Source organism: Cariama cristata, unplaced genomic scaffold, assembly GCF_000690535.1.
Source record: "Cariama cristata isolate BGI_N322 unplaced genomic scaffold, ASM69053v1 scaffold17040, whole genome shotgun sequence".
Lineage (NCBI taxonomy): Eukaryota > Metazoa > Chordata > Aves > Cariamiformes > Cariamidae > Cariama > Cariama cristata.
In genome coordinates, this window is record NW_009595427.1 from 1 (window position 1) to 24,731 (window position 24,731).

The window sequence follows — 24,731 nt, forward strand, 5'->3', positions numbered from 1 at the left end:
TGTTGCGGAGAGGGCAGCGAGTCTCGGCGAGGCGGTTTTGGGGATCTGTGGGTTGCACGCTGAGCTTTCAACATCTCTAAGCTCAATTGGGAATCAGAAGGGCAGACTAGAGGTTTTGGAATGCTAATATCAAACTCTTTAAAAAGGACACTGCCTAGAGTGGCTGAACTACGCTCCATGATTTCCCAGTCAATTTAATGCATTGTCTCATATCAAATGTGTGGCACTAACCCTCTATATGATGAAAAGTGTGAGTAAAAAGACCTTCCTGGATTTTTTTTTTTTTACTGTCTTCAACATTATAGCAGGTTGTTTGTTTGTTTGTTTGTTTTCCCAGTTGGGATGAAACTCATTTTGGGAAGATGGGAAGTTACTACATTAATCGGACCTTCTTCTTTGATGTCCACCCTCCTTTGGGGAAGGTAAACTGGTCTTCTGTTACATGTTTTAGGGCCAACAAAAGTCTTCCCCTTCCTTCTATCTGAAGGATGTGATGAACACCAATACCTTTCCTAACTGTTGTTGGCATCATGGTAATTTGCATTCTGTACCCAGAGCCTCAACTTGCATCTTCTCTTCTTTGTGAAAATACTTTGAATATGGGAAAACAAAACAGTATTGCATGTTGGGTATTTGAAAGGCTTGAAATTGAGAGATGAACATGGCACTTACGTGGTTTGGAGCGGATATGTAATAGAAACCTACAGTTCAGGGGAACCAAACAATTCCTGATAGCTTATGTGCAAATGAGATGCCTACCACAAAGGACCCTGAAAGCCTTGACTTGGTGTTCTGTAATCAAAGAACTTGTTCTAGCAACAGTGTGCAGTGTTGATGAAGGTGTGCTCCTCCTACCTCAGAAAGGTTATCTTCCTTTCAGGCTGAGTCTCCTCAAACTATAGGAATAGGGAGAATCTACAGAGAGAATTGTCTCTGCTAAATCCCATACCTGGTATTTGTTTTGAGCTTGCAGTCATCCCTATAGTCAGAAGCCAAAGTCCTTTTCATCCCTTCTGATTTTGCCTTTAGACAAAGGGCAATATGTATGCATATGAATTCAGTTAATGCATAAACTCTTGTTTGGATGATGTGTCTGAGTTAAGCAGTTATCCTCTGGATCAGACTTGGCTTCTATAAAGATCTTGCCTGCTGGCTGGCTTGGATACTTCTTCCTCCAATGCGATTTCCCTGACTAGTTTTTTCACCTTTCTTCTTCAGATGCTGATTGGACTTGCTGGCTACCTTAGTGGATATGATGGTACATTTCCTTTCCAAAAGCCAGGAGACAGATATGAGCAGCACAACTACGTGGGAATGAGAGGGGTAAGGTTCTACAGGCTAGTATCAAGCTGGTTAGCGCTCCTGCGCTTTTCAGTACAGAGCGTTATGTCATAAGAACAGCTCTCCTGGATCAGATCAGAGGTCTGTTTAGCCTTGTGCCTTGTCTTTAAGCTCCTTAGAATGGCGTTAGCGGTTGTATTTTAAATAAGTCTTAATGTCTGCCTGTGAGAGGCCAGGTAAGAAAGTAAGGTGATTATTGAGTCCAATTCTTGCTGCTAATTAGTGGGAATATACTCCTGAGTGGGACAGGTATCTTGCCTGTTCTGCAGAGGGAACATTGCTGAGCTTGGGCTTCTACTCACTCCGTTGTGCCTGGCTGCTCTGCTGGGGAGCCAAGGATGTTGAAAAGCCAGGATCATCCACTGCCATCTGCAGTTTGCCACCACCGGTGACACTAAGCTGAGTACGTTAATGGAGCAGGGCGGGAAATTACTGTTCAGAGTGGTATTCTATCTGGGACCCTGACTGTTCTGCTCTCTAGGAAGACCAGGAGCCATAAAACTGGCAGCAGATAACAGGAGCCAAAAGAAGAAACAGTGGCCAATTGCTAGTACCTAGAAAGAAGAATAAAAACTGTGAAGGCATATTTTCTTGGTTTAGTTTCTGGGTCTCCAGCAATTCATGATTCTAGATTTCCCTGAGCTGAAGGTGGGAGAAGTGCTAGACCCAGACATTGAAGAGAACAAAATTTTACTGTGATGCCGCTTTTTTTTTGTTTTGATTTATATTCTTCCTCCAACTATCCTTGGTCTTATTTGTGTAGGGGAGGTGATACTGGTCCACTAAAGGTGTAAAGTACAGCTGCATTTTGTTCTTCAATTTCATATTCTAGTATCTGGTCAAAGTAAGTTGAATATGGTGTAGTGCACCTCCTTGATGTATCTTTTTCTGAATATCTGATGTAGTCTAGCAAGAGAATGACCAACTGTTGTTACTGACACCTGTGCAGAACAGAGTAAGCATCTGTCCTTCTCTGCACAGTATTTTTGTTCATTTGGCTTTTGTCCGATGTTCTTAGTAAGTCAGTTCGGTTACTGCAACACCTCCTGTTGTTGGTAGGTGTGGAAGATGAAGGCAGGGAAAGGTTGTGGGTACATATTCACCTTGGGGAGGGTTATAACTTCTATTGAGATCTTCTTTTTCTGCAGTTCTGTGCGTTCCTTGGCTCCTGCCTTGTTCCCTTCGCCTACCTCACAGTGCTGGAACTGTCAAAGTCATTGCCAGCAGCCTTACTCACAGCTTTCATCCTTATTTTTGGTAGGTGTTCTTGCTTACAGCAAAATTGAGCTGGTCAATTCTTCAGAGAATTTAATTTCTGGATTATCGTGTGTTACCTAGCCAGGGGGTATTGGGGTTAATGAGAGAGGTTCCCAAAATCAAAGTAATTCTGCTTTATATGTATGAGGCTTTTTAATTGGTGGTCCCCTTGAGAATTTCACAGTGTTGTTTAGTTTATAGGTACTTCTGTTATCTGCATAACCACAGCATTGGACTACATTTCACCTCAATTGTAAGAATTTTTGTAAGATGAATGGTCAGGAATGATTTTACCCACTAGAGAAATATTGATGTCTCCCATATGGATTATAGAGCTGTTTAACAGCCTACTGCATTATTGTGGAAGAGCTCACAGTAAGAAATGAATAAAGTTCCTTGTTGAGTTGAGCCAAGTGGAAAAATTAACGTTGCAAATGGAGTAACCCAAATTGAGGTTTTGTGACGACACACAGATATTGAGGCATGGAGACTTAAAATACCCAAATCATACTCAGTTTTTATAGGTAACATCTGAAAGATGACTTCTCCTGTAGCATCCTCTGGCACCATGCTGGTGCCTTAGTAGGTAGATCATTGCTGTCTGTAATGCTCTCCATCTGAACATGTTAGCAGCACTATCCCAAATGGTGTTTCACAGATAGTATTGTACTGCCTGGTTTTTGTTAGCAATTTTTTTTTATTTGTTACCCAAGTAGAAGTTGAAATGTTGTGATCTACTGCTTCTGTTTCTAAAATTTCACTTGTTCCCCTTGTCTTGACTACACTGAGGAAACTGGCTTCCTGCAATTTTAGATTCACTTTGGAACTGCAAGCCTTTTTGACATTGTTGTGCGTCTCTTTGCAGATACGGGCTGTATTACTTTGTCCCAATATATTCTGCTGGATCCCATTCTGATGTTCTTCCTCATGGGAGCTGTTCTGAGTATGGTGAAATGTAACAGCTGTGCAGATAGGTAAGATAAAGACAATAATTATGTTAAACTATAGGTACTCAGCTTTCACACAGATAAAGTACTAGAACATGTCTGCCACTTGGTAGTCTGGGTGAATGGCTGAGATGAGATTGCAGGGGAGAGACTTAAATAGATAACTTTAGCATGAAAGGAAATTTCAGGAGAAATAGTGTTTATGGAACTGCAAATCTTTAAAAATGAAGGTTAAAGATTTTTAAAACTTGACAAGAAAGAAAACTGATATGGGGCGTTGTAGGTCAGAGAAGGAGGAATGAAGGATGGGTGTAACCTGTGCAAGGCTTTGCTCCTTAATGGCAAAAATTTATCTTAAACCAGTCACTTTGTCTCCAGGCAGGAGAAACACAGCTTATCTGTGACTGTAATCCTATAAGCACTTACAAAATCCTGCTAGCTGAGGTAAATAGTGTAATTGGTTGGGTTTAGAGAAATTGGTACCAAAAATTTGAGGGAAATATAGCCAGAATGTTTTTGAATAAAGTAGTCAAGTTGCTGAGGACATTTGCTATATACCCGTCTGGAGGGGGATGGTGAATTATAGTATGTGGATTTGTCAAAAGGCTTTTTTGTGGCTGGGCTGTACAAAATAGTTTCCCCACAGTGTCCAGAATTCAAAGATGTAAAAGCATAGAATACTGTGTTATATATGAGCAATTTTTGTTTTATGAAATGTTCAAGAGCTGATCATATCAATAGTGTAACTGCAGCACACATGGCTAAAATGCAGCCTGCAGTGTCATGTAGGGCCACCCAAGGCCATCCTCATCTACAACACGTACCCCAGGGAGTGCAAGCATTAAGTTACAGAGCAGAGTTTGATCAGCTCTGTGTGCCTTGACCTGAACTTATTTCTCCTGTTTTAGAGCTAATCATGTTTTCAGACTAGTTGAGTTTATGCCAGCTCTAGTGTTGCTTAGCAGGTCATGGGGATTTTGTCTAGTCAAAATATAAGTGTCAAGGCATTAGGAGTCATTAGGAAAAGGGTTTTAAATTCTGCTGTCATCTTTTCTCTGTGGTTCAATTTTAGTTTAGTTTATAATTTGTGTGCCTTTTGCTGCATATTTTGTTTGTACTTTGGGCATATGTTTTCCACTGTGGCCTTTCTGCTTTAGGAAAAGTGGCTGTTCTTTTTGTCCTGTTCTTAGCTTTCTGAGAGAAGTAAGTTTGCGTTTTATGGAGCAGAAATCCTGTTTCTATTTTCAGACCTTCCATGTGTCAGACTTTCTTCACACTAGTATTTTAGCTTATACCTGGTGTCTGTGTTCCTTTCCTTAAAGGGGGGGATCTAGGGCTGTCCAGGCTTAAGCGTTGAGCCCTTCTGAAGCCTCTGTATCAAGGCTTCACAAGCCTGTATCTGAAGCCAGTATCCTTGCATCATTCTAAAATTAATAAAAAACTTGTCTTTCTGTTCCTCATGGGTTCCTGAGAAGATGGAATGTAGTTTTGCAGGGTAACCAATTTGCTGTTTTTTTTTGCTGATCGTGGATGCCCATTCATGTAGCCATCATTTATTTACTAACCTGCTCTATCTGTCCTGCAGACCATTTTCTACCTCCTGGTGGTTCTGGCTGAGTCTGACTGGCATGAACCTTGCTGGAGCAATGGGGGTAAAGTTTGTTGGCCTTTTTGTAGTCCTCTTTGTTGGCCTGAACACCATCTATGACCTATGGGACTTGTTGGGGAACCTCAGCCTGTCACTGGTGAGTGTGAAAAAACTTTTCTTTATGTTAAGCGTTTCTTTGTTTTCTTTGCTTTGTAATTCTCCTAGTCTTTGACAACTGTGTAACAAGCCAAACAGTGATTGTCTGCAGCAAACAGGGGCATCTGAGGTGGATGATGATAATTAAAGATGAAGGAAGTAGTGGAAAAATTGTTGTCATACATTTGAAAAACGCCCAAACACACATGTTAGCAGGATATAATGTCATAAGAGCACAGCAAAAAGGTTGTTGCTTTTTCCTGAGAGAAATTAAGAAATTACTATCTTTCCAGCTAGATGGATTGATTTTATTTCAGTCTAGGCTGAAGATGCTCATTGGGAATGGCGGTACAATGGTACAAAGCAAGATGTTGTCCAGCGCTGTTGCGTGACCTTCTGAGGAGTACGTGCTACCTGGCAGACAGGCATGTCTGCCTAGTTGGCATAAGCAGTGTGAGCTCAGGCTCTGCTTCATAAGAGTATGAAGGCATAGGCTGCATAGCAGTAGTGTGCTGTAGTCCATCATGAGTCATAGGAATGCTCTGCAACTTGCAGTCTTCATAGCCGGTCCTGAGGATGAAGGCAGCCGTACCCTCCTTGATTTCACACACATTTAGTTCATATAAGCTCTAAGAAATATGCTGTTATGTTTGAATGTTCTGTTCTAATATATTGCATTTTATATTTGGGGACTCTGAAATCTGCTATTTGGAAATACCTTGATGTATCATTTGCTGTCTTGCAACTAGCAGGAAAACAAATACTTCAAGTACATCTTTTAAAAGGTGTTCGGTTCTTCTTTTGTCTCAGCCTCTTCTGAAGCTTGAAAATTCTATTTCTTTCAGTTACTGTTTTTGTCCTGTTTGTCTCATAAACAGCATGGGGTTTGGAGGACTTTTTCTGTTCCTGCTGTGTGATTTCTTTTCTCTGATTAATGTGAATCAATATGGGCTGCAAAGATGCAATGTTCCAGCTCCGGAGAAGTACTTCTTGAGCAAAGTCAGTTAATTGCATTTGAAATGGAACAAATCCATCATGTCTAAGCTTTCTGCCAGCAGATGGCTGCTCAGTGATTTCATTTGTGCTGCTGGCAGCAAAGGCAGCAAGCCCCTGAGTGTCAGAATATGTAAAGAAATTTACTCCACAAGGTAGATGCTTTCTGAATAACTGTTCAGCATCCTTGGTGCTGGAGGAGAGAGAGGAGGGAGAAGGAAAGAAAAGGAGGATTAAATCCCTGAAAGCCTGAATAACTTATCTCTGTATTTGTTAGGAAACAACTCATGATTGTTTACATACAATGTTTGTGGGACTAATTTGATTTCTAGAATTCTTATCTTATCTTGGTCCACTATTCTGGTTTGCTGGATGCTGTCCTTCAATGCAAAGTCAAAAAAAGAAAATGCACATGAAGCCTGTAGTTAAGACATTTTCACACAGATTGAAGCATATTGTGGTCATTTTGGGCAGGGAACTAGAGATTAGTTCATGTGCCTCTCCACTGCATAAATTTGGTTATGTACATCAATCAGTATTTTTCCAAGTGCCCAGTGGTCATTAAGTGTTCCGCTGAAGTACTTGAGCTGAGCAATTGTTTCCTTTATTGACTTCACTAAGTTCTTTGTGTTGTAATGTGTTCAGCTCTTTTTTTCATTACTTCTGAAATCTTTGAATCTGGTATTAAGGGATGGAGAATGGTTAGCTTAATGATTGTATCATAGGTACCATGTCAAAAAAAAAAAAAAAAAAAAGGATGGCAAGTAGATCTGCCTCCATGCCGTTTGAAGTTACATGTGGACACTTAACAAACAATTTCTGCTATTTAAGTGTTTTCTTCTCCCACAGCTATTTATTACCCACTCTGTATTTTACATTATTTACTCTACTACTAGCAGCGTCAGTAGGATGTGAATATGTCATTGCTTCTTGGGCATCTGGCTACAAACCACCTTTCCAAGTGGTTTAAATAAAATAGTCTGCTTTTGTGTTGAGGCAGCTCAAACACTCAAAGGTTTTGCTGCTGACTTTTCTGTAACTTCTGGCTGAGCAGCAACAGAAGTTGCAGTGTGAGAGCATCTTTGCTAAGTGAGCTGGTTTCTGTGAATGAAGCATGTCTAGGTCCCCAGGAAGTCCTGATTACATTCACATTTGCATAGGCAGGCTTGTTGGGAGAACAAGTTTTCATTTTCCCTTTTGCTTAGCTTTGACAGTTAGTATTCTGGAAGCCATCTCCTTGCTGTGATTTTGTGTCAAGATGTGTACCATTCTAATAAACAAGTTAAGGTCCTTGCTTTCAAAGTATTGTCGATGGGAGCTGCCCTACTTCCTTTGCCAAAGTTAGGGATGCTCAGCAGTTTGAAAAGTTAACCGTCAACAGTTTGAAAAGTTAACCATCCTATTGCGTGTTTTTGTCTTCCTCCCAAGACCATGAAATTTCAAGGTACCACAGCTCCAGCTTTTGGAGATGCACAGCAAGGTCTGCCTAAGCTCTAGGCCTTTTTGAGGTGATTCTGCAGCCTGCTGAGCTTGCTTGCATGGCAAGCTCCAGCTATAGGACTGCTGCACAGAGTCCTGTGAAGTAAGGAGTGTTTCTGCAGTTGCACTGTTTGATCCAGGTTGTGTTGTGTTTGTTACAGGTCATGTTTGGGAAGCATTTACTGGCTCGTGTACTCTGCCTCATCCTGCTCCCACTTTGCCTCTACACAGCTATGTTTGCTGTTCATTTTACAGTATTAAATAAAAGGTATTTCACAATGTTTTCTCCAGAAGAAGAATCACTTGTCTTTGCTTTAAATTAAAGGCTATTGATTATGGATTTATCCACTTTCACTGTCAGAAGCACAGCCAGAAGCTGTGCTTTGTTTAATTCGCTTCCCAGACTCCTGCATTGTTCTAACAGAAAGACTCTGGCCAAGCTGGCAGTGAAACTGAATTTGAGCTTTAGACTTTCTGAAATGCCAAGCAAGTATCCTAACTAAACTCTCTGTCCCCTTTTTTCCCTCCTCTTTTTCCTGGACCTGAAAATGTCTCAACTCCATTCTTTTTCCTTTTGTTTTTGTAATTAAAAAGAAAAAAAAAAAGCCATTGTGTATTGAATCCTGAAAAATGCTTTGGCTGTAATTAAAAAAGTAAGTTTGAGTGTGCCCAAAGGGAGGACTCTTCTCTGAATGTCTGCAACAAAGGGATGTGTAAAGAGCACAACAGCTAGTAAAATGACCTAGTAATGTTTTTTCATATGCCAGCATTAAGAGATCAGTTGAATAAGCATTTCACCATAAAAAAGAATATAAAATTAAATCCATTATTTTTCAGCTTAAGTCAGCTGATCTCACCGCTAACCTCTTAGCAGAAATGAGACTTAAGAAGCCACAGAGAGAGGCTTCGTTATATCTAACCTGACAGTGGGTCAGTTTATTTGTCGTAAGAACGCCCCCAAAGATAGTTGATGAGTGTGTACATTCTTGTGACCTCTAGTCCTTGCAGCTGTCGACGATTTCCTGCAAGACTCTCTCCATCTGCTGTGTTTCACAACATTAGAGGTGTGTGCATCTAAGGGCACTGCAGTCATTCTTCTCCTGATGCCATGTCTGGTTTTGTCATTTGCCTTCTGTAAAAACAATTTGGCAATGTGTGACAGAGCTTTGTATGCCTGTTTTGCCAGACTTTGAATTGTCATGTTCTTTGTTCTCTTTTGTAGTGGTCCTGGGGATGGTTTCTTCAGTTCAGCGTTTCAATCCCAGCTGATTGGGAACAATCTTCATAATGTCTCCATTCCAGAGCGTGAGTGTCCAAAGGAATAAACCACTCTTGAGTGTTGTTGATGTACATGGGAGTTTAAATAAAAACAGCATCTCCTGTGACTCTGTGCAGGACAGTACAGATTACGCCTTCACGGTCAGGTCTATGCTGTTCCTCTGTGCAGTTTTATGTACTGACAGAGAAGAAAAAGGCTGAAAATAACATTGTGTTTAGTGCAAGGTCACTAGCTGTTTCATCATATTCCTTGTAGAGAGAAAGATGCCATTTTGAGGGATTTGACGGTTTTGTGTGCATGCATCTTGTTATTTTTTGGCCTTTATGTTGCTTGAGACAACAAAAAGAGATTTGTCCTGTTCACCTTAGGTTTGCAGGTGTTCAGATGTGGGATTTGTTTCCAAAATATATGTAAATGGAAACTATCAACCCCTTTGTGACACAGGGTGCGCCTGGTTCAGCTGTGTTGTATTCAGCATGCATACGAATTCAGGGAAAAGATGGCTCTGTGGTTGTTCCTTAATTCTCAGGTTGGCTGGGGACTACTGAGGCTTTGATATGGTTTAGCTTTCTGATAACTTCAGCTTTTCTCTGGCTGTTCCCTGCTCCAAAGCTGATACTGGGAGAGCATGAGGTCCATTCTCCAAGACTGTGTTCTCTCGCTTGTATTGGGAGGCTTTGAAGGAAAGTGTCTTAAGCCAGGGTATCAGCTCCGCTATCTGATAGCTGAGCTTGCCTCCCATCCCTCTTGTACTGCTGTAGGAGTTGGGCGATGGAGTGCTTCAAAGTAGTTGCATGCTTTTCAAAGTTGATCATGGTTTAATTTGACCATATATTCTTATGGAAAGCTATCTCAAACCTCTCGTTATTGACATTACATACAAAAGAACTAGCACTTCTCTTTATATTAAAACAAGGTGGGAGAATTTTAAGAGTTTCAGCTAAACAGTTTTGCTGAATCGTGGTTGGGGATGGAAGATGAGCTTGTCATGAGCTGTGTGGAGTAACATGTCAAACGGGAAATGAGCTTTCATCAAAACAAAGCAGGAGAATGCACGCCTTATCACAGCGCTGCAGATAGCTAGGGGAGATACTTATAGGAGAGCTGTCTTATGCTTTTTTCCTCCTTCCTTCCCCTGTAGACTTGGCGTATGGGTCTGTGGTCACAATGAAGAACCTTCGGATGGCAGGGGGATACCTTCACTCCCACTGGCACCTCTACCCGGAGGGCATTGGGGCTCGCCAGCAGCAGGTTAGTGTGCTGCAGTAGAACTGCCTCTGACTGCAACCGTCGACTTGCTCCCACTGCACTTAGCATTAGGGGCCAATGTGACAGGACCTATCTGTTTATTCAGCATCTGTTACCTGCTCAGTGCCACAACTGGGCACTTGGTTTGGAAGTCTGAGTAAAAAGGATACTTGAAGAGAGCCTGCTACATTACACCAGAGAGGTGACTTACAGTAACAAGGCTTCATTGTAGTAGCAAGACAACCCTGCATAATTGGAGGCCAAGAGGACTTAAAAATAATCTTCCATAATGAACGTACTGTTGTTACCTCAAGGAAGGCTGTAAAACTTATGTTTAAAACAAATACATTATCTTGTAGGTTTCATTGCTGTGTTTTAAAAGCAACAAAGGACTACTGTGTGTTGTTTTCACTCCTGCTGGCCTGTGTGACCATACATGAATTACTCTCCTTTTGTGCCTTGTTTTCGTCCTCTGTCACCAAAGAATTTGTAAGGCTTTGCTCACTAAATTAGATATCTCTACATAGATATCTGTACATTCGTAAGCTAGCCATGATGAAACTATCTGAACTCTCTAAGGGCTTCTGATTAGATGATTAAGCAATAAGTTAAAGTAAAAATCAGAAAGCATGTAACTATCGCTAATTAAGTAAAAAAAAAAAATTAAGATAATTTCTTATTTTTGTCCATCATCATCAAGCTTCACAAATATTTGCAGCTTCTGTAGCTTCCCCAAGATGTGTTTTGCAGTTTGCATGTTAGTGTCTAAAAATTGATCTGAGCTCCTTCAAAGAAAGTTGCCAAAGAAAAACAAGTGTTTGTTTTTTAACTCCCTTCAGTCTCTGTGGTGAGGAAGAAGTGTTCAGAAATGAAAACTTTGTCTCAGTCTTCTTTTCCTGCTGTTCTTCCAAACCAAAAATTCTAATACTCTCATGTGACATTGATGTTTATTACTGTAGATGGATATATCATACCAAAACTGGCTCAAGGATAGGCAAAATTCAAATGCAGAGCATGCTTTATGACATTAAAAGCAGGGAAGGGGGATTTGGAGAGGATGCTGATGGGAGTTTCCTTGAGGGTAAGTGGGAAGGGGTGCCCTGGAGGAAGGACAAGGGTAGGGGGCTGGGAGTGTTTGGGGGCTGTGGAGAGGGAAAGGGAATTTAGAACTGGGAGGAGATTTAGGGAGGAAAAAATGGAGGCAGTGAACTCTCTGCCTCCTCCTTTCCCTCCTCTCCTGATGATATAACCTCAAGGTATGAGGTTCCACCTCCAGTTCTCCCTTTTCCCCCACCCTTAGACACTCCTGTATGTTCTTCCTCTCACCTACCCACTGGGCCATCTGCTCCCACCTGAGTGGGAGGCACAGGTCTGGGACTGGGCTAGGGTCCCACAGAGCAGGGCTTGCTGCTGCTTGAAGAGGCGAGTGAGCAAAGTGGACACAGTTCCTCATGCTGCTTGGGCAGGTTGCCCTCAGGAGCAGCACCCTGGGGCCAGATGATCTCCCCTGCCCATGGTAGCAGTAGGAGCAGTTCCTCTGTGTGAGGCTGAGCAGGCTGGTAAGGATTAGCTGGGTAGCATGTACAGCTTTAACAGTTGATCCCTGAATCCTTCTTACCTGGCCCGGGTGTTTTGGCAGAAATATTATGGTTGTCACAAGCAGCCTGTTGTCATAAATATCTACCAGTGATGTTTGTCTGTAAAGCCAGTGCTGTTTCCATCTTCTGGTTCCGGTACTGGTCAGTGATTATTCAAAAAGTTCAGGTTTGGATATCCTGTTGTTGTAGAAGGAGCCTCTGTAATAGGGTGAGAGGAGCTCAGGCTGTATAGTTGGAGGCTGTTACTCATGATGCAAGTGACCTTCCATTAAGCGTAGTGCTCCTGAGCGTATAGGCTATGCGCTGAGTAAGAGGTGTGGTCTGGCTTACAGAGTGGCCAGTAACTAACTTTGGGGGGGGCGTTATCATAAAAGTCATCCCAGAGTTTCTATGTTGTTGGTGCATTCATTTGGAACTTCAGTTTGCTTGCGAATGTGTCTGCTATCACCAGCTTTTTTCTTGTTTGGTAAAATAATTAATCCTGTGTTTTCAGGTCACTGCCTACTTACATAAAGATTTGAATAACCTGTGGATTATAAAGAAACATGATTCGGATACAGGTAACAAGTACAAGTAAAGTGCTTTTTGTAATTGCTGCTTCAGTTTTTCACTGAAATATTCTGAGTTCCTTCCAGGGCAAACTATCCTTCATGGATATGAGGGGGAGAGGAAGAAGTACAAGGGGAATCTGGCTCCATCTTGATTAACACTGTTTGTGTCTACTGTGGTTTTGGTTTTTCTCCAGATTGTGCAGCTGAAGTACATAAGCTTTTCTCAGCTGAAGGTTGCATTGACAACTTTTCAGCTAGGTAGGGCTGAAAATAACAGAGAGGAAATTAATCTGAACTCAGTATTTTGTGGGATCTGTTATTGTGGCTATGGATCCTGGAGAAGTTGGGTCCTGGGAGGTTCTGATACATTGCGTTCAACTGATTTGCATGAATGTTTGCTTGGAACAAGATAAGAGTACTGAACATGAAGATCTATGGTTTGTACATACATCTGTTGTTTTAGATTATTATATACTGTAGCTGAGGCATGTTTGGTCTGGCAGAGTTTCCTTTCTTCACCTGCAACGTGTGTATAAAAATTAACAAGAACTGTCTAAACAACAGAAAATGCAAATAACCTAGATATAACAATTATAATCAGTGTTGCAACAGTCATTTTATAGTGCATGAAATAAAAAAAAATATATAAAAAATTTATAGTTTTGGTGTTCAGTTAGCCTGACCAGGCATCCTCTTTATTTAAGGGCAGTATGTGCTGCTTGGGCTGTGTTCTTTGGAGTAGCCTGCAGGGCTCATCTTAAACTAAAGCTGTAGTTTACACCATGCTTAGAGTCGACACAAATTAGTTTGCCTTGTATTCTGTGCTTGAGGCACGAGCATTCCCAAGAAACTTTCTAAGACTGATAAGTTTGTCAGCTCATTGATATGATTAGTTTGCCTTCTTTCAGCAGATCTGTCAGATCCCTCGAGCCCTGTGGAGTTTGTGAGGCATGGAGATATTATTCGTCTGGAACACAAAGAGTAAGGATGATTTCTGGGGTTCAAAGAGATTGCATGATTGAATAGAATTGGTGGGAGATTTGTCCTGCTGGACACTACATGGTTAGGCCAGCACAAGCAGGCTGTGTGACACAGGTGTCTGTGTATCTGCATTTCCAGTGTGGCTTTGTGGAGTTTTTCTTCTACAGTTTTGAAGGGTGTCTGTTAAAAGTTTCCCATTTAACAGAATCACAAAACTTCATTAGAAATACCTACCTAAGCAGCAGAGGGATTTGTTTCAGCTGTGTGAGGTGCGATATTAAGGGTAACTCTTCTGCGAAGAAGCAATTTCAACACCCTCATTCTGTTGCTTGACCCCACTCTCTGAGTTTTCTAGGCAGTGATGGGGTTTTTTGTCAGTGTACTGCAGGTGTCCTGTTCCTGTGTGTATAGACAGTGTCCAACCCCTGAAGTTCTCAACAGCACTGAGATCACAGCAGCGAAACACTTTCAATGAAAATGTTGGCTGGTGCCTTCTGTCTCTGTAGGGAATACCTGAGAGGAAGCAGGGGAACCCTAGTGACTTGATAGTTAATCTTCATCTAGTCTAATGTCACCATGCCACAATGCTCTTTTTGTCCTGTCGCAGTTTTGATTTCTTAACGGAAGCTCTGAACTTGTGAACCTGGAGATCACGTCGTATTGTATTCAGTATTTTGTGTTCACAAATCATTGCTTAGGTTTCCAAGATGATTTTAAGATGTTTTTTTTAAAAAAAAACCCTTGAATTTTGGGTTTTACTGTCAAAATACATGATCGTGAAGGTGATACAACCTTGATGAGGCAATCGTGGTTAGGGCTCGATTAGGTCGGCAGCCCGGGAGGTGACAGCGGGGTGCTGCGGAGGAGATCCGGCAGGTGGCGCTCGGCTCCTTGCGCAGGCAGGGGCTTCGGGGCGGGTAGGGCCGGGCTGGGCGCCGCTGTGGCTGGGTCATGGCTTGAGTGGTTTTGTTAACGGCCGAGCAGGAAAGGGCCGGGTGTTCCTGGTTCCCTCAGTCAGTCCCTGCTAGGGCGGGAGGCCCTTTGTCTGCACCGTGTGCAGCTGGTGCTAATGGGGGCCGCTGATTGCCCCCTCAGTAAATCTCTGCCTGACTAAATGGTATAATCTTTCCCCTCAAAAGCAAAACTGGTAATCAGGAGAGGTCAGGATCTTGCTTTGCTTCTTGCAAGAGCAGGACTGTTAGTCCTGCCTTTACTCATCACTTTAAAAAAAAAAGACAGCAAAAAACAACAACAACAAAAAAAAACCCAAACCAAAGCCAACAATGTCTTTTCCACTTGGAGGTGGTGGATTGTAGCTTGAGGGTTGGATTTATTCACGCTGTCCTCCTTTTCCAGCGCCGCCCAGTGTGGCGTAAGCTCAGAGTCGCATGGTGGGAAACAGCAGTTTCGCTCTGCGGTCCCCATCGCTGTTACGGCTGCATCCTGCCCTGCCCTTGGCTGGAATCCAGCGGTCAAAGCACTGGCAGCTCTCTGAATGGCTCAAACCAAAGTTCTTATCGCAAATTGACTGAAACATAAAAACAAACCAAGATTTGACTTTTAATTTCATTTCAGAACTTCTAGAAATCTTCACAGTCACCAGCATGAGGCTCCCCTGACAAGGAAGCATTTCCAGGTCACTGGCTATGGAATAGTAAGTGAATGGCAAGATAAAACAAAAGCCCCCTCTTTTAGGGAGAACTCATATCATGCCAAGGGAATTTATTCTTGCTTTTTTTAGTTTGTTAGCCATGGTGATAGATGTGCATCTACCATACTGGAGGAAAAACTGATTTAGTATGAAATAGCTTATCTCATATTTAAGGTCTATTTAATGTGAACACAGACAAGAAAATAATTTAAGGTTTTACTGCTGGTCTAGCTTTGGCAGTGTTCAACTCCAGAAATGCCAAACTGAGCAATCTTGAAGTTGCTCTGACAAGTATTATTTTATGTATTTGGCCCTGTCACATAGACAAGTGCCTTTTTTTGACAGAATGATGACAGAATTTTGAATCATGAAAATGAAATCTGCTTTGAGGGCTGAATTTCCAAACACAAGGGGCTGTTGCCTAAACCCCTTTTGTGAAGCAGCCAAGTTATCCCTGTTTAAAATGTAACTCTGAGCCACAGTCAAGTATGATGTGGAAGAAAAAAAAATTCAGAGTTGGCAAGATAAAAATGTCTCATGTCTAGAATCATCTCTTCCTGATGGGGAATCTCTTCTGTGAAGTCTGAGCGAGGGTAGCCTGGGCTTCTTTGTTTAGCTTTGCCACCATTAGAGTTTCAGAAGCTCCTGTTTGCAGTGCTGCAATCCTGTATGTCTTCTAGGTTTTGGGGTTGGTTTTTTGTTGTTGTTGTTGTTTGGGGTGGTTTTTTTTGTATGTGTGGTGGTTTGTGTTGGTTTTGGGTTTGTTTTTTTTCTCCTATGGTATGTTTGCATGATAGAATGGAACAGGAGATTCCAATGATTTCTGGCGGATTGAAGTGGTGGGCAGAAAGACTGGGAAGCTCATCAAAGTCCTACGGAGTCAGGTCCGGCTAACCCATGTGGCCACCGGGTGTATATTGGGCTCTTCTGGAAAGACTCTGCCAAAATGGTAAATAGTTTATAATCCCCTTCCACCTCTGCAATGCTTTGAGCTGACATGTTCCTTTGTGCAATGGTACTTTTAAACTAAGCAATAACCACATTTCCTCCATTTCTTTGTTTAAAAGAATAAAAAAGTAACTAGCAGGTACTAAAAATATAATCAGAGGGAAAGATCAGGGTTAGGGCTATGCAGTGAAGGTATATAGCTCTGAAAAATAATATCCCTTAGTAAGAGATCCAAGAGTGGCATGGGTGTAGATCTTGTCATCTGGTAAGTCCAGAAGGGGATGACAGATGTGTTCTTCAAGGCCCATTTTATCCTTGGGGGTTCACAAAAGTTGCTAGAAACTGGGGCAGTTCATGCCTTCCATACCATAATCCTCCAAACTTCTTTTTATTAGTATTAATTTATTTTGTGGTTGGAAGACCTTCTGCCATTTTTGCATGCAGCATCTGAAGGGAGGGCAGCAGTAATGAGCTGTTATTAACAGGGGTTAGAATTTGATATGTCCTTCAATTATGTATCTTCATCACTAAAATGAGATATATGCAAAGACATCCAGACTAATGCCAAGCAAGCTGCTGTATCTGCAAAGCTGTACTGTGTGGGATGCTAACATGGATCCTGAAGCAGCAGACTGTGCGGTCATGTTGCTTCTGTTTCCAGAGCAGCCTCCGTTACTGCTATCTTAGCTTTCCCTTCACTGCGTTATGGTAAAAAGGGTTTCTAAGGAATCCTGTGGGTGCTGAATCATAGTAAGCGCAGGCAGATACCTCTGGTGACTGCCTGGTCAGGAATGCAAGTGCCATTTAGACTTTACCAGTAAAACGGGCTTATGGGTAAATAATACGATTGGTTTAAAAAAAAAAAAAATCGCTGCCTCTGTCAGGAGCATTCAAGAAAGGGGGTATTTTTTTTCCTTAACACAAACTTACCTTGTGAATGGAAGTTATTGCTGCAAAATATTGATGATATTAAGAGCTGAGGGAAAAAAATACTTGTTAACTGCAAATAAGGATGGTTAGATTATATTGGATTTTTATATTTTTTTAGGAAATTAAAGGGGAATAATCACTGTCCTTCAGAGAATTAAGTAGTGATTAATTAATGGATTTAATTAATTAGTGGAGTTAAGTCTGCGAAGTGGTGATTGGTAGTAAATTCCTTATTAATCTGTCGCATTACTGCTGGGTTTGATGCACTTTCTCCCAAAGCGTTTGCTGTGACCTGCTAGAAATAGGGTGACAGACTAAATGAACAGTTGGTGGGATCCTTAAAGTTATTCTTTTGTTTCTGTAATACAGTTGCTGTAGGCATGGATTGACTTAGAATGATGCTGATTCTCTTCTGGAGAGACTAAGGGTTGACTTGAAGTAGTTTCTAGTTGTCAATATGCATCGTCTTCAAAAATCCCACTGTTTATGTATGGACCTAGGTTTTTTTAGTTTAGATGCCCAAAGTGAGAAATGTGGTTCAAATATTCAGTAGAATTTTCATGTTGGCTGACTTGCAGATCTGTTTTGGTTTCTACATGGTGCTTGGAGCATGTCAGAGTGTGTAAGAATGCAGCTACTTGGGTTGGGTGATATAGTAAAGTGTTGTGAGGAAGCGTAAAGCTAAATGGGGGAAAAAAAAATCAGACATGAACTGGAAGTACTGAGTGATCTTTTGTGGGGTCGTGGCTAACTGTTGTGCTGTTCCTCAGGGGTTGGGAGCAAGTGGAAGTTACCTGCACACCATACCTGAAGGACACTCCCAATTCTCTCTGGAACTTTGAAGATCATATTAACCCTAAGTGTAAGTCACTTATTTTCGTTTCCTTTGAGAGTGCATCTTGGCTTGCTGTTAAAGGAAGGGGATGAGCTATCAGGTGGCAAGAACTGGCATTCAGTATTTGGAATTCGTGTGTTCTTTCCCAACTCAAGCACAAACTTGCTGAACTTGGGCCAGTTGTTCAGAGATGCGTAACCTTTTTCTACTTCACTGTTTGTACTATAAGCTGGTGATAATGCTTCAAGTGTAGTGGAAGTATAAAGACTTTTTTAAGGATTTTGAGATCTTCATGGATAGCAAAAGTGTGAAGTTTTATGTGCGCTGCAGTCCAGGCTGTTATTTTTAGCATCATTGGTTTAACTGGGAATTACTGTCATCAATATGAGTATGTCATGTCTACTTTAATGATTTATTTATTTGTGCATTTTTAAAGCTAGGATCCACCTTGTTCTGGTGTATTTTTTTTTTTCCTTCTCTTACCAGGGGCATGCTAAATAATGACTTTACAGCACCATCAAGAAATGCGTAGAAGTATGACAGGGAACTAGGTTTGCCAATACTGACAGATGAGCCTTGCAGCCTCATCCAGGAGTTAGATAGGTGTCACAGCCTCATTTGACCTGAACTATTTGATACAATTTTCATCCCATGAATTGCGGTTGACTTGGGCTGAGTTCTGAGTTACTAAAAAAGCTAGTGTTCTTCATCCTTTCAGAGTAACTGTATGCAAACCAAAGGAGAGAAATCCTGGGCTGTTGACTTGGTAGAATTTCCTCTTCTGTTGTAATGCATTCTACATTCCCCCAGTCATGGTTCATTTACAGATAAACAGCAGTCTATGAACAATATGTCTCTAATTTCAGATAGAAATACAAATCTGTTTATTTCATGGACTTTTATCTATTTCTCTTGCTCCTGGAAGTAAAGGAGGAAGTCTAGGAATGTCAGTTGTGAAATTTATTGGGGGATATTTTTGACTGCAAGCCCCTGTGTTTAGAATATTAATTAATTGTGTAGGGAAAAAAGCTAGAAGCAGATTTATCACAGGAGGAGAGAGTTTAGTTTATTATGAAAGAGGCAAACAAAAGTAAACCACACAAACGTCTAATCAATTTTTCTGTCTTTTCCTAAAGTGCCCAATATCAGCCTGGATGTTTTGAAGCCCTCTTTTGCAGAAATTCTGCTAGAATCCCACATGGTTATGATCCGGGTAGGATATCATTAATTCTAGATTATAATTTTCTTCCTTTGTCTTGCATCAAAAAGAAATAGCATTTTCTGAGATATCTGGGTGATGGCTGCAAGCTAGGGCAGAATTTACATGCCCCAGCAGCCTACTTGAATTTATACTTAGAAAAAGGGATGGTCTTGCAGCCTAAATCTTCCAAAAGTTTGGAAGCCTTGGGCTTGATGCCTGGCTCTGCTGTTGGTGTGATCTAGCTACAGCCTAGTTATGTAATCCCTCCATGGCTGAAATTTGGTTCTGTAAAGGAGAGTGGGAAATTTTTGCTACCCTACTGGAAGGTTGTAAAATTAAATTAATATTTGCAAGGCAGGAGGGTATTACTGTGGTCAGAGTCAGGAAAATTAGCTAAACAGACACGTAGGAGAACAGTAAATGTTTAGATTGAAAATGAAAACTTATAATTTTTTTTAAGTTCATCAAGGTGCTGTGTTTTCTGCTTTCCTCTTCCCTATTTATCCCTGAATATAAAAAAAAGGGCTGGATTTAATATTTTCGAGGTGGACTACTCTTGCGATCTTTCCCCATGATCTTTGTGCTCTTGGCCACAGCCCTGCTGCTTCCAGCTCCTCAATCCTTTGTCTGAAGAATGAGAAGTTACTATTTTGAGAAAGGAGTGTAAGGTTTTATTTGCTGCTGTTTGTAAAGCTCTTCTCAGATTCTTAAGAGAAAGAAGGTAGTCAAGCAAATTATTATTAATGCTAAGCATTTCCATGGCAACGGGTGATAATGCTGTCTCGGGTAAGGAAGCACCTGCCTGAGTTTCCATGGAAATAATCTTTCTGAGGCTTTTTTTTCCAGAGTAGAGGGAAACCTGTCAAAGTAGTTTCTTAATGAACAAAGGTCTTGCTTATGCAACATGTGTCCTCACCGACAGAAAAGAAATGAAGAGAAATGAGAGAATACTGCCTCTAATGGCACCCAAAGAACATTTTCACTTGCACAGTAATACTAAAACATTCATTGTCCTCATTGTGGCCATCTCTGGAAGATGATGTGTTTATGTAGTCAGAAAACAACCTTTACTCAGGAAGAGTTTTTATGTGTGTTTGTGTACCTGGACATTTCTGGGCAGGCTTTGCAGCATAACTGCCTGCTCGTTTAAATTTTATTTTGACTTATCTAGTGGCCTCAAACCAAAGGACAATGAAGTCACATCCAAACCTTGGCACTGGCCCATCAACTACCAGGTATATTGATCAATCCACCTCCCTTTCTGTTTTCAAGTGCTTTTACTGTGCTTTTTTGAGTGTAACACCTCTTAATTGCATTGAAGATGTTGTCAGCTTTATTTTATAGCACCTGAGCTGAATGGATGAGAATTTGTCTCGCATTTGATACTGTGCAAAATACAAACTAGACTGATGGAAACCCATTTTACTCCCTTCTGATCTGTCTCCTCAGGGCCTGCGTTTTTCTGGTGTCAATGAGACTGATTATCGGGTTTATTTACTGGGAAACCCGGTAAGTGGGAGGTTCCAAACCAACGTCTTTAGCAAATTTTAGCTTAGTCTTGCTTCTGCCAATGACAATGATTCTCTTCCTCCTCCTCCTTCTTTTAGACTGTCTCTCTCATTATACTTTTATGCTTGCATGTAGCTTTTCATTTCCTCTCACATGTGCATGTCCAGCCTAAAGTCCCAAATCTTTCTTTTTTTTTCCTATGTAGGTGATTTGGTGGCTAAATCTGGTCACTATTGGGTTATATCTTCTCATAACAGTTTCCACTGCAGTGGCCCTGAAGAGAGGTGTCCAGCTGACATCTGAACTCAAAGGTGAGGTCAGTCTTCCTATCCTGCCTGCACTGTGGAATCCCTTTTACAACATTCTGGTTTCCTGATACAGGAAAGATCATTATGGGACTTTTTTTTATATTTTTTATATATATATTTTTTTAATATTTTAATATTTTGTTAAAAACCTGGGGATTGAACAAAATACACTCAAGGCAACTGTATGTACAAAACACTAAGCTATATAGTGCTTTGGAAGTGTAGCACTGAATGATCCATAGTAGAAATAATTACTCTGATGAACAAATCTCGCTTTTTGCATGGCAGACCATTCCTGATGAGTTGCCAAATTTCCTAAGCCCGTAAGACTTGATCAGAAATCCTCAAGTCAGCAAGGGCCTTAAGGCACCTACGTAGCCAAAGACAAGAGCTCTTAAAGTGATTCACAGGCAGGAGATGTGGTCAGTGTTTCCTCAAAGGTCTTACCACTCCTTTGCTGGAAATCTCAGAGCTGATCTGAGTATAAGCTGGCATCCTAAGGTGATCCAAAGATATGAGTCTCAGTAGGCTTTTGCTGCCTTGTTTTCTTGCAGGAGACGAGGGCTTGGATTAGTCAGTAGCTCACATGCCAGCTCTGCTTTGCAGGAGATCACCCAGCCTAGCATGGGAGTTGCTTATGAACTGCTCTAGAGCCAAGATGCTGGCCACAATTGCTTTCAGTTACATTGATTACTGCATAGAATTGTAGAATTGTTACGGTTGGAAGAGCCCTCAAAGATCATCAAGTCCAACCTTCTACCGAACGCCACCATGCCCACTAAACCCACAAAACCATGTCTTGAAGCACCACATCTAAACATTTTTTGAACACCTCCAGGGATGGTGAGTCCACCACTTCCCTGGGGAGCCTGTTCCAATGCCTGACGACTCTTACAGTGAAGAAATTCTTCCTAATATCTAACCTGAACCTCCCCTAGCGCAACTTGAGACACCTTCCTCTTGTCCTATTGCTGGTTACAGGGAGAATAGCCCAACCCCCACCTCTCTACAACCTCCTTTCAGGTAGTTGTAGAGGGCAATAAGGTCTCCCCTCCGCCTCCTTTTCTCCAGACTAGACAACCCCAGCTCTCTCAGCCGCTCCTCATAAGACTTGTGGTCCAGGCCCTTCACCAGTTTTGTTGCTCTCAGAAATGACCAGAAATGTTGCAACTCAGAAATGGCCAGATGTATATCTGTTGGCAAGATTATATTTGATCTGGACATATCTGTAGGAGAAAGTGATAAAATGTTTGTCAGGGAAACCTTCCTGATGCAGAGATCTACTGATCCCATGGTTTTTAGCTTGTTCTGCTTTGCAGGCTTCCAAGGTGTTTTTTCTATTAGAGATACTTAGCCCATCTATATTATGATAATAGACTTCCTTTTCAAAAATACCTTTTGCGGGCACCTTAAAAGTGTGTGGATGGCAGGACTTTGTATGCCAAGGATGAGGAAACCACTGAGCTTGCATTATCGAGCAGTGTCCACAAGGAAAACAGTGAGAGCTTCGTATCTCAAATAGTTTAATAGTGAACAGGACAGATCCTCAACAAAAATACTGCAAGGAGCTACCTGTACTGGCTGTAAGGGAGACAGACCAGTTGGATCAATGCCCTGCTCTCAAGCTCTGCCTGTGCTCTGTACTACTGTAGTATGCATCGTGTTTTGAAATGAGAAATGTTTCCTGATATTTATGCAAAGCAAATGACAAATGCAAGAGATACAACGATCCTTTATTATGTTCAATGCCAAGGTTATAGAGCTTTTCACAAACCTTAATAAGTCATACTTTGACCATTCCAGTTTACATCAATGGTTGCTTCATTTTGTAGATCTCTTTGTAGGAAGTGAATTCTAAAATGTGATGTGAAACTATTCAATTACACAATAAATTATTGGCTAAGCTGTGTGCAGACACCAGAGCTCTCAGTCACTTCCCCAGGCTCTGAAAGCTAGGCAACATTTCTTTCCAGGAAAAGCTGGCAAAGTGATCATCTGGATGGCTTGTAGTCTCATTGCAGAGAGAATAAAAAACATCAGAAACTGGAGTGACCTAATTAGTTGTCTGTACATCCAGAGAAACTGCAAGTTTGGTCTTAACATAGAGCATCGTCAACCTCCTGCCACTCCCTCGGGGCTTACATCTTTGTATATCTTTTCTGATAACTATTCTCCTGAAATGTGTTTGTGTGTTTATAAAGAATGCAGCTAGGATGTTGCAGAGGCTTGGAGCAATTTCAGACCAGCACATGATGTCCTGCAAAAATAATTCCTGTTGAGTTTACTTGATGTTATAAGGTTTGCAAAGAGGAACTGTAGCTGAGTTTTTCTGTGCTGAAGTCTGTTTATTTGTGTTCCAGAACTGTCTAGAGTTGTGCTACGTGGTGGAGGGCAGATCACACTAGGCTGGCTCCTTCATTACCTCCCTTTTTTTATGATGGGACGAGTTCTCTACTTTCACCACTACTTTCCTGCCATGCTTTTTTCCAGCATGTTGACAGGTAAATATTAGAGTCTGGGAGAAGACAAAGCAGGGAAACAGGTGAAATTCTGTTAAATGGAATGTTTTCAGACTAAACAGTTTATTTTTTTTTTAATAGATTTTTCTGCTTGCTTGTGCAAAGTGCCTGAAAATATTGACCAATTCAAAAAGTTTATCACAAAGCAGCTTGCAGTGCCAAATTGTCTTTTTTTGTTACCACCCTGAAGAGACAGTCATGTCTAGTGCTTAGGGCTTTTAAATTTACAGATGTGATTCCTATTCTCTGCTATTTCGCTGTTCTTATATATGCTTTTTGCAAGTTACTTCCCTTTGTTTGCTGCCCCCACTTTTTTGTCATGTCTGTTTATAATTCAGTCTTGGTATTTTTTCCTGTGATTTTGTACCAACTTATTTAGCATCTGGGGCCCAGATCTCTTTTGCATTTATTCAAATGGAAAGGTAGGAAAAAAGAACCTTTTGCTGATAGAAAAAAATCCCTATAGTTTTGAAGATTACCAAGGAAAATGAATTTAAAAATTGACAAGGTCTTCTAGTGTTAACAGAGCTTTGTCAGTCCAGTCTAAGACTGAATGTAGCACTCTGTTCTTTGGCCTCTGTGTTGTTCCTGACTTCTACCTGTTCCTTCTCCTAGGAATCACCTGGGACACACTACTGAAGTTCTGTACTGGGTTCTTGTCACCCAGCACAACAGCTAGAAAAGTATATGGAGGGGGGTTCCTGGCACTGGTTCTGCTCATCATGTACAGGTGAGTGTTGAAAGCTGAACTTTTCCTGAATGTGTGACAGTCACTGTCTCAATGGAAACCTTACTGCCTGTTGATTATCTTTAGCCTTTGTCTCTGCCACTCTTCTCTGCTGAACTCGTCAGACACCAAGCCCAATCCTAAACCCTCAAATTTGATTAGATTCAGCATCTATGTCCCAGTAATGCATTCTAAAACATCTTTCCATTGCAGGGAATCTTTCTTTCATCCCAGCAGTCAGTATGAACACACTCTTCTCCTCCAAACCCACAGTTGAGTAGTTTTTGATTCTAGTCCTGATGCTAGATGGTGCCGGATTCCTCAAATATAGGCAAGTTCTTCATTGCGCTAGGTTTTCTCAGCTGGCTTTTCTTGAAAGCTGTTGCTTTCTAAGAGAAAATACCACCTGTGATGAAACTGTGTACTGTGTATATTTTGTGTTCAGCAGAATCCCCAGTGGAGCTCAGAGCAGCCCAAAACCAAAGGTCCCATAGAACATCTGTGTGGACTAACCTGCTGCCATGTTCTTGAGACAGAAAAGTGTGCAGTCCCTGATGGACATTTGGTTTCTTTCCACAGCTTCTACCTCTTCCATCCTTTGTCCTACGGGATGATAGGACCCATGGCCTCTGACCCTAGCAGCCCAATGGCAGGGCTCCGATGGATGGATTCCTGGGAGTTCTAG

General features: G+C 41.4%; 1 protein-coding gene across 1 annotated transcript; it reads left to right on the plus strand.

The window, feature by feature from the left end:
- The first annotated feature begins 362 nt into the window (after window positions 1-362).
- POMT2 (protein-O-mannosyltransferase 2) lies at window positions 363-24,731 on the plus strand. Its single transcript, XM_009702145.1, has 21 exons — window positions 363-422; window positions 1,219-1,323; window positions 2,490-2,598; window positions 3,464-3,572; window positions 5,131-5,290; window positions 7,923-8,029; window positions 8,984-9,066; window positions 10,182-10,291; window positions 12,380-12,446; window positions 13,346-13,418; window positions 14,994-15,072; window positions 15,867-16,018; window positions 17,718-17,809; window positions 18,919-18,995; window positions 19,837-19,844; window positions 20,155-20,218; window positions 20,433-20,492; window positions 20,698-20,803; window positions 23,161-23,301; window positions 23,935-24,049; window positions 24,626-24,731. The coding sequence occupies exons 1-21, from the start codon at window positions 363-365 to the stop codon at window positions 24,729-24,731; spliced, it is 1,983 nt and encodes a 660-aa protein (XP_009700447.1).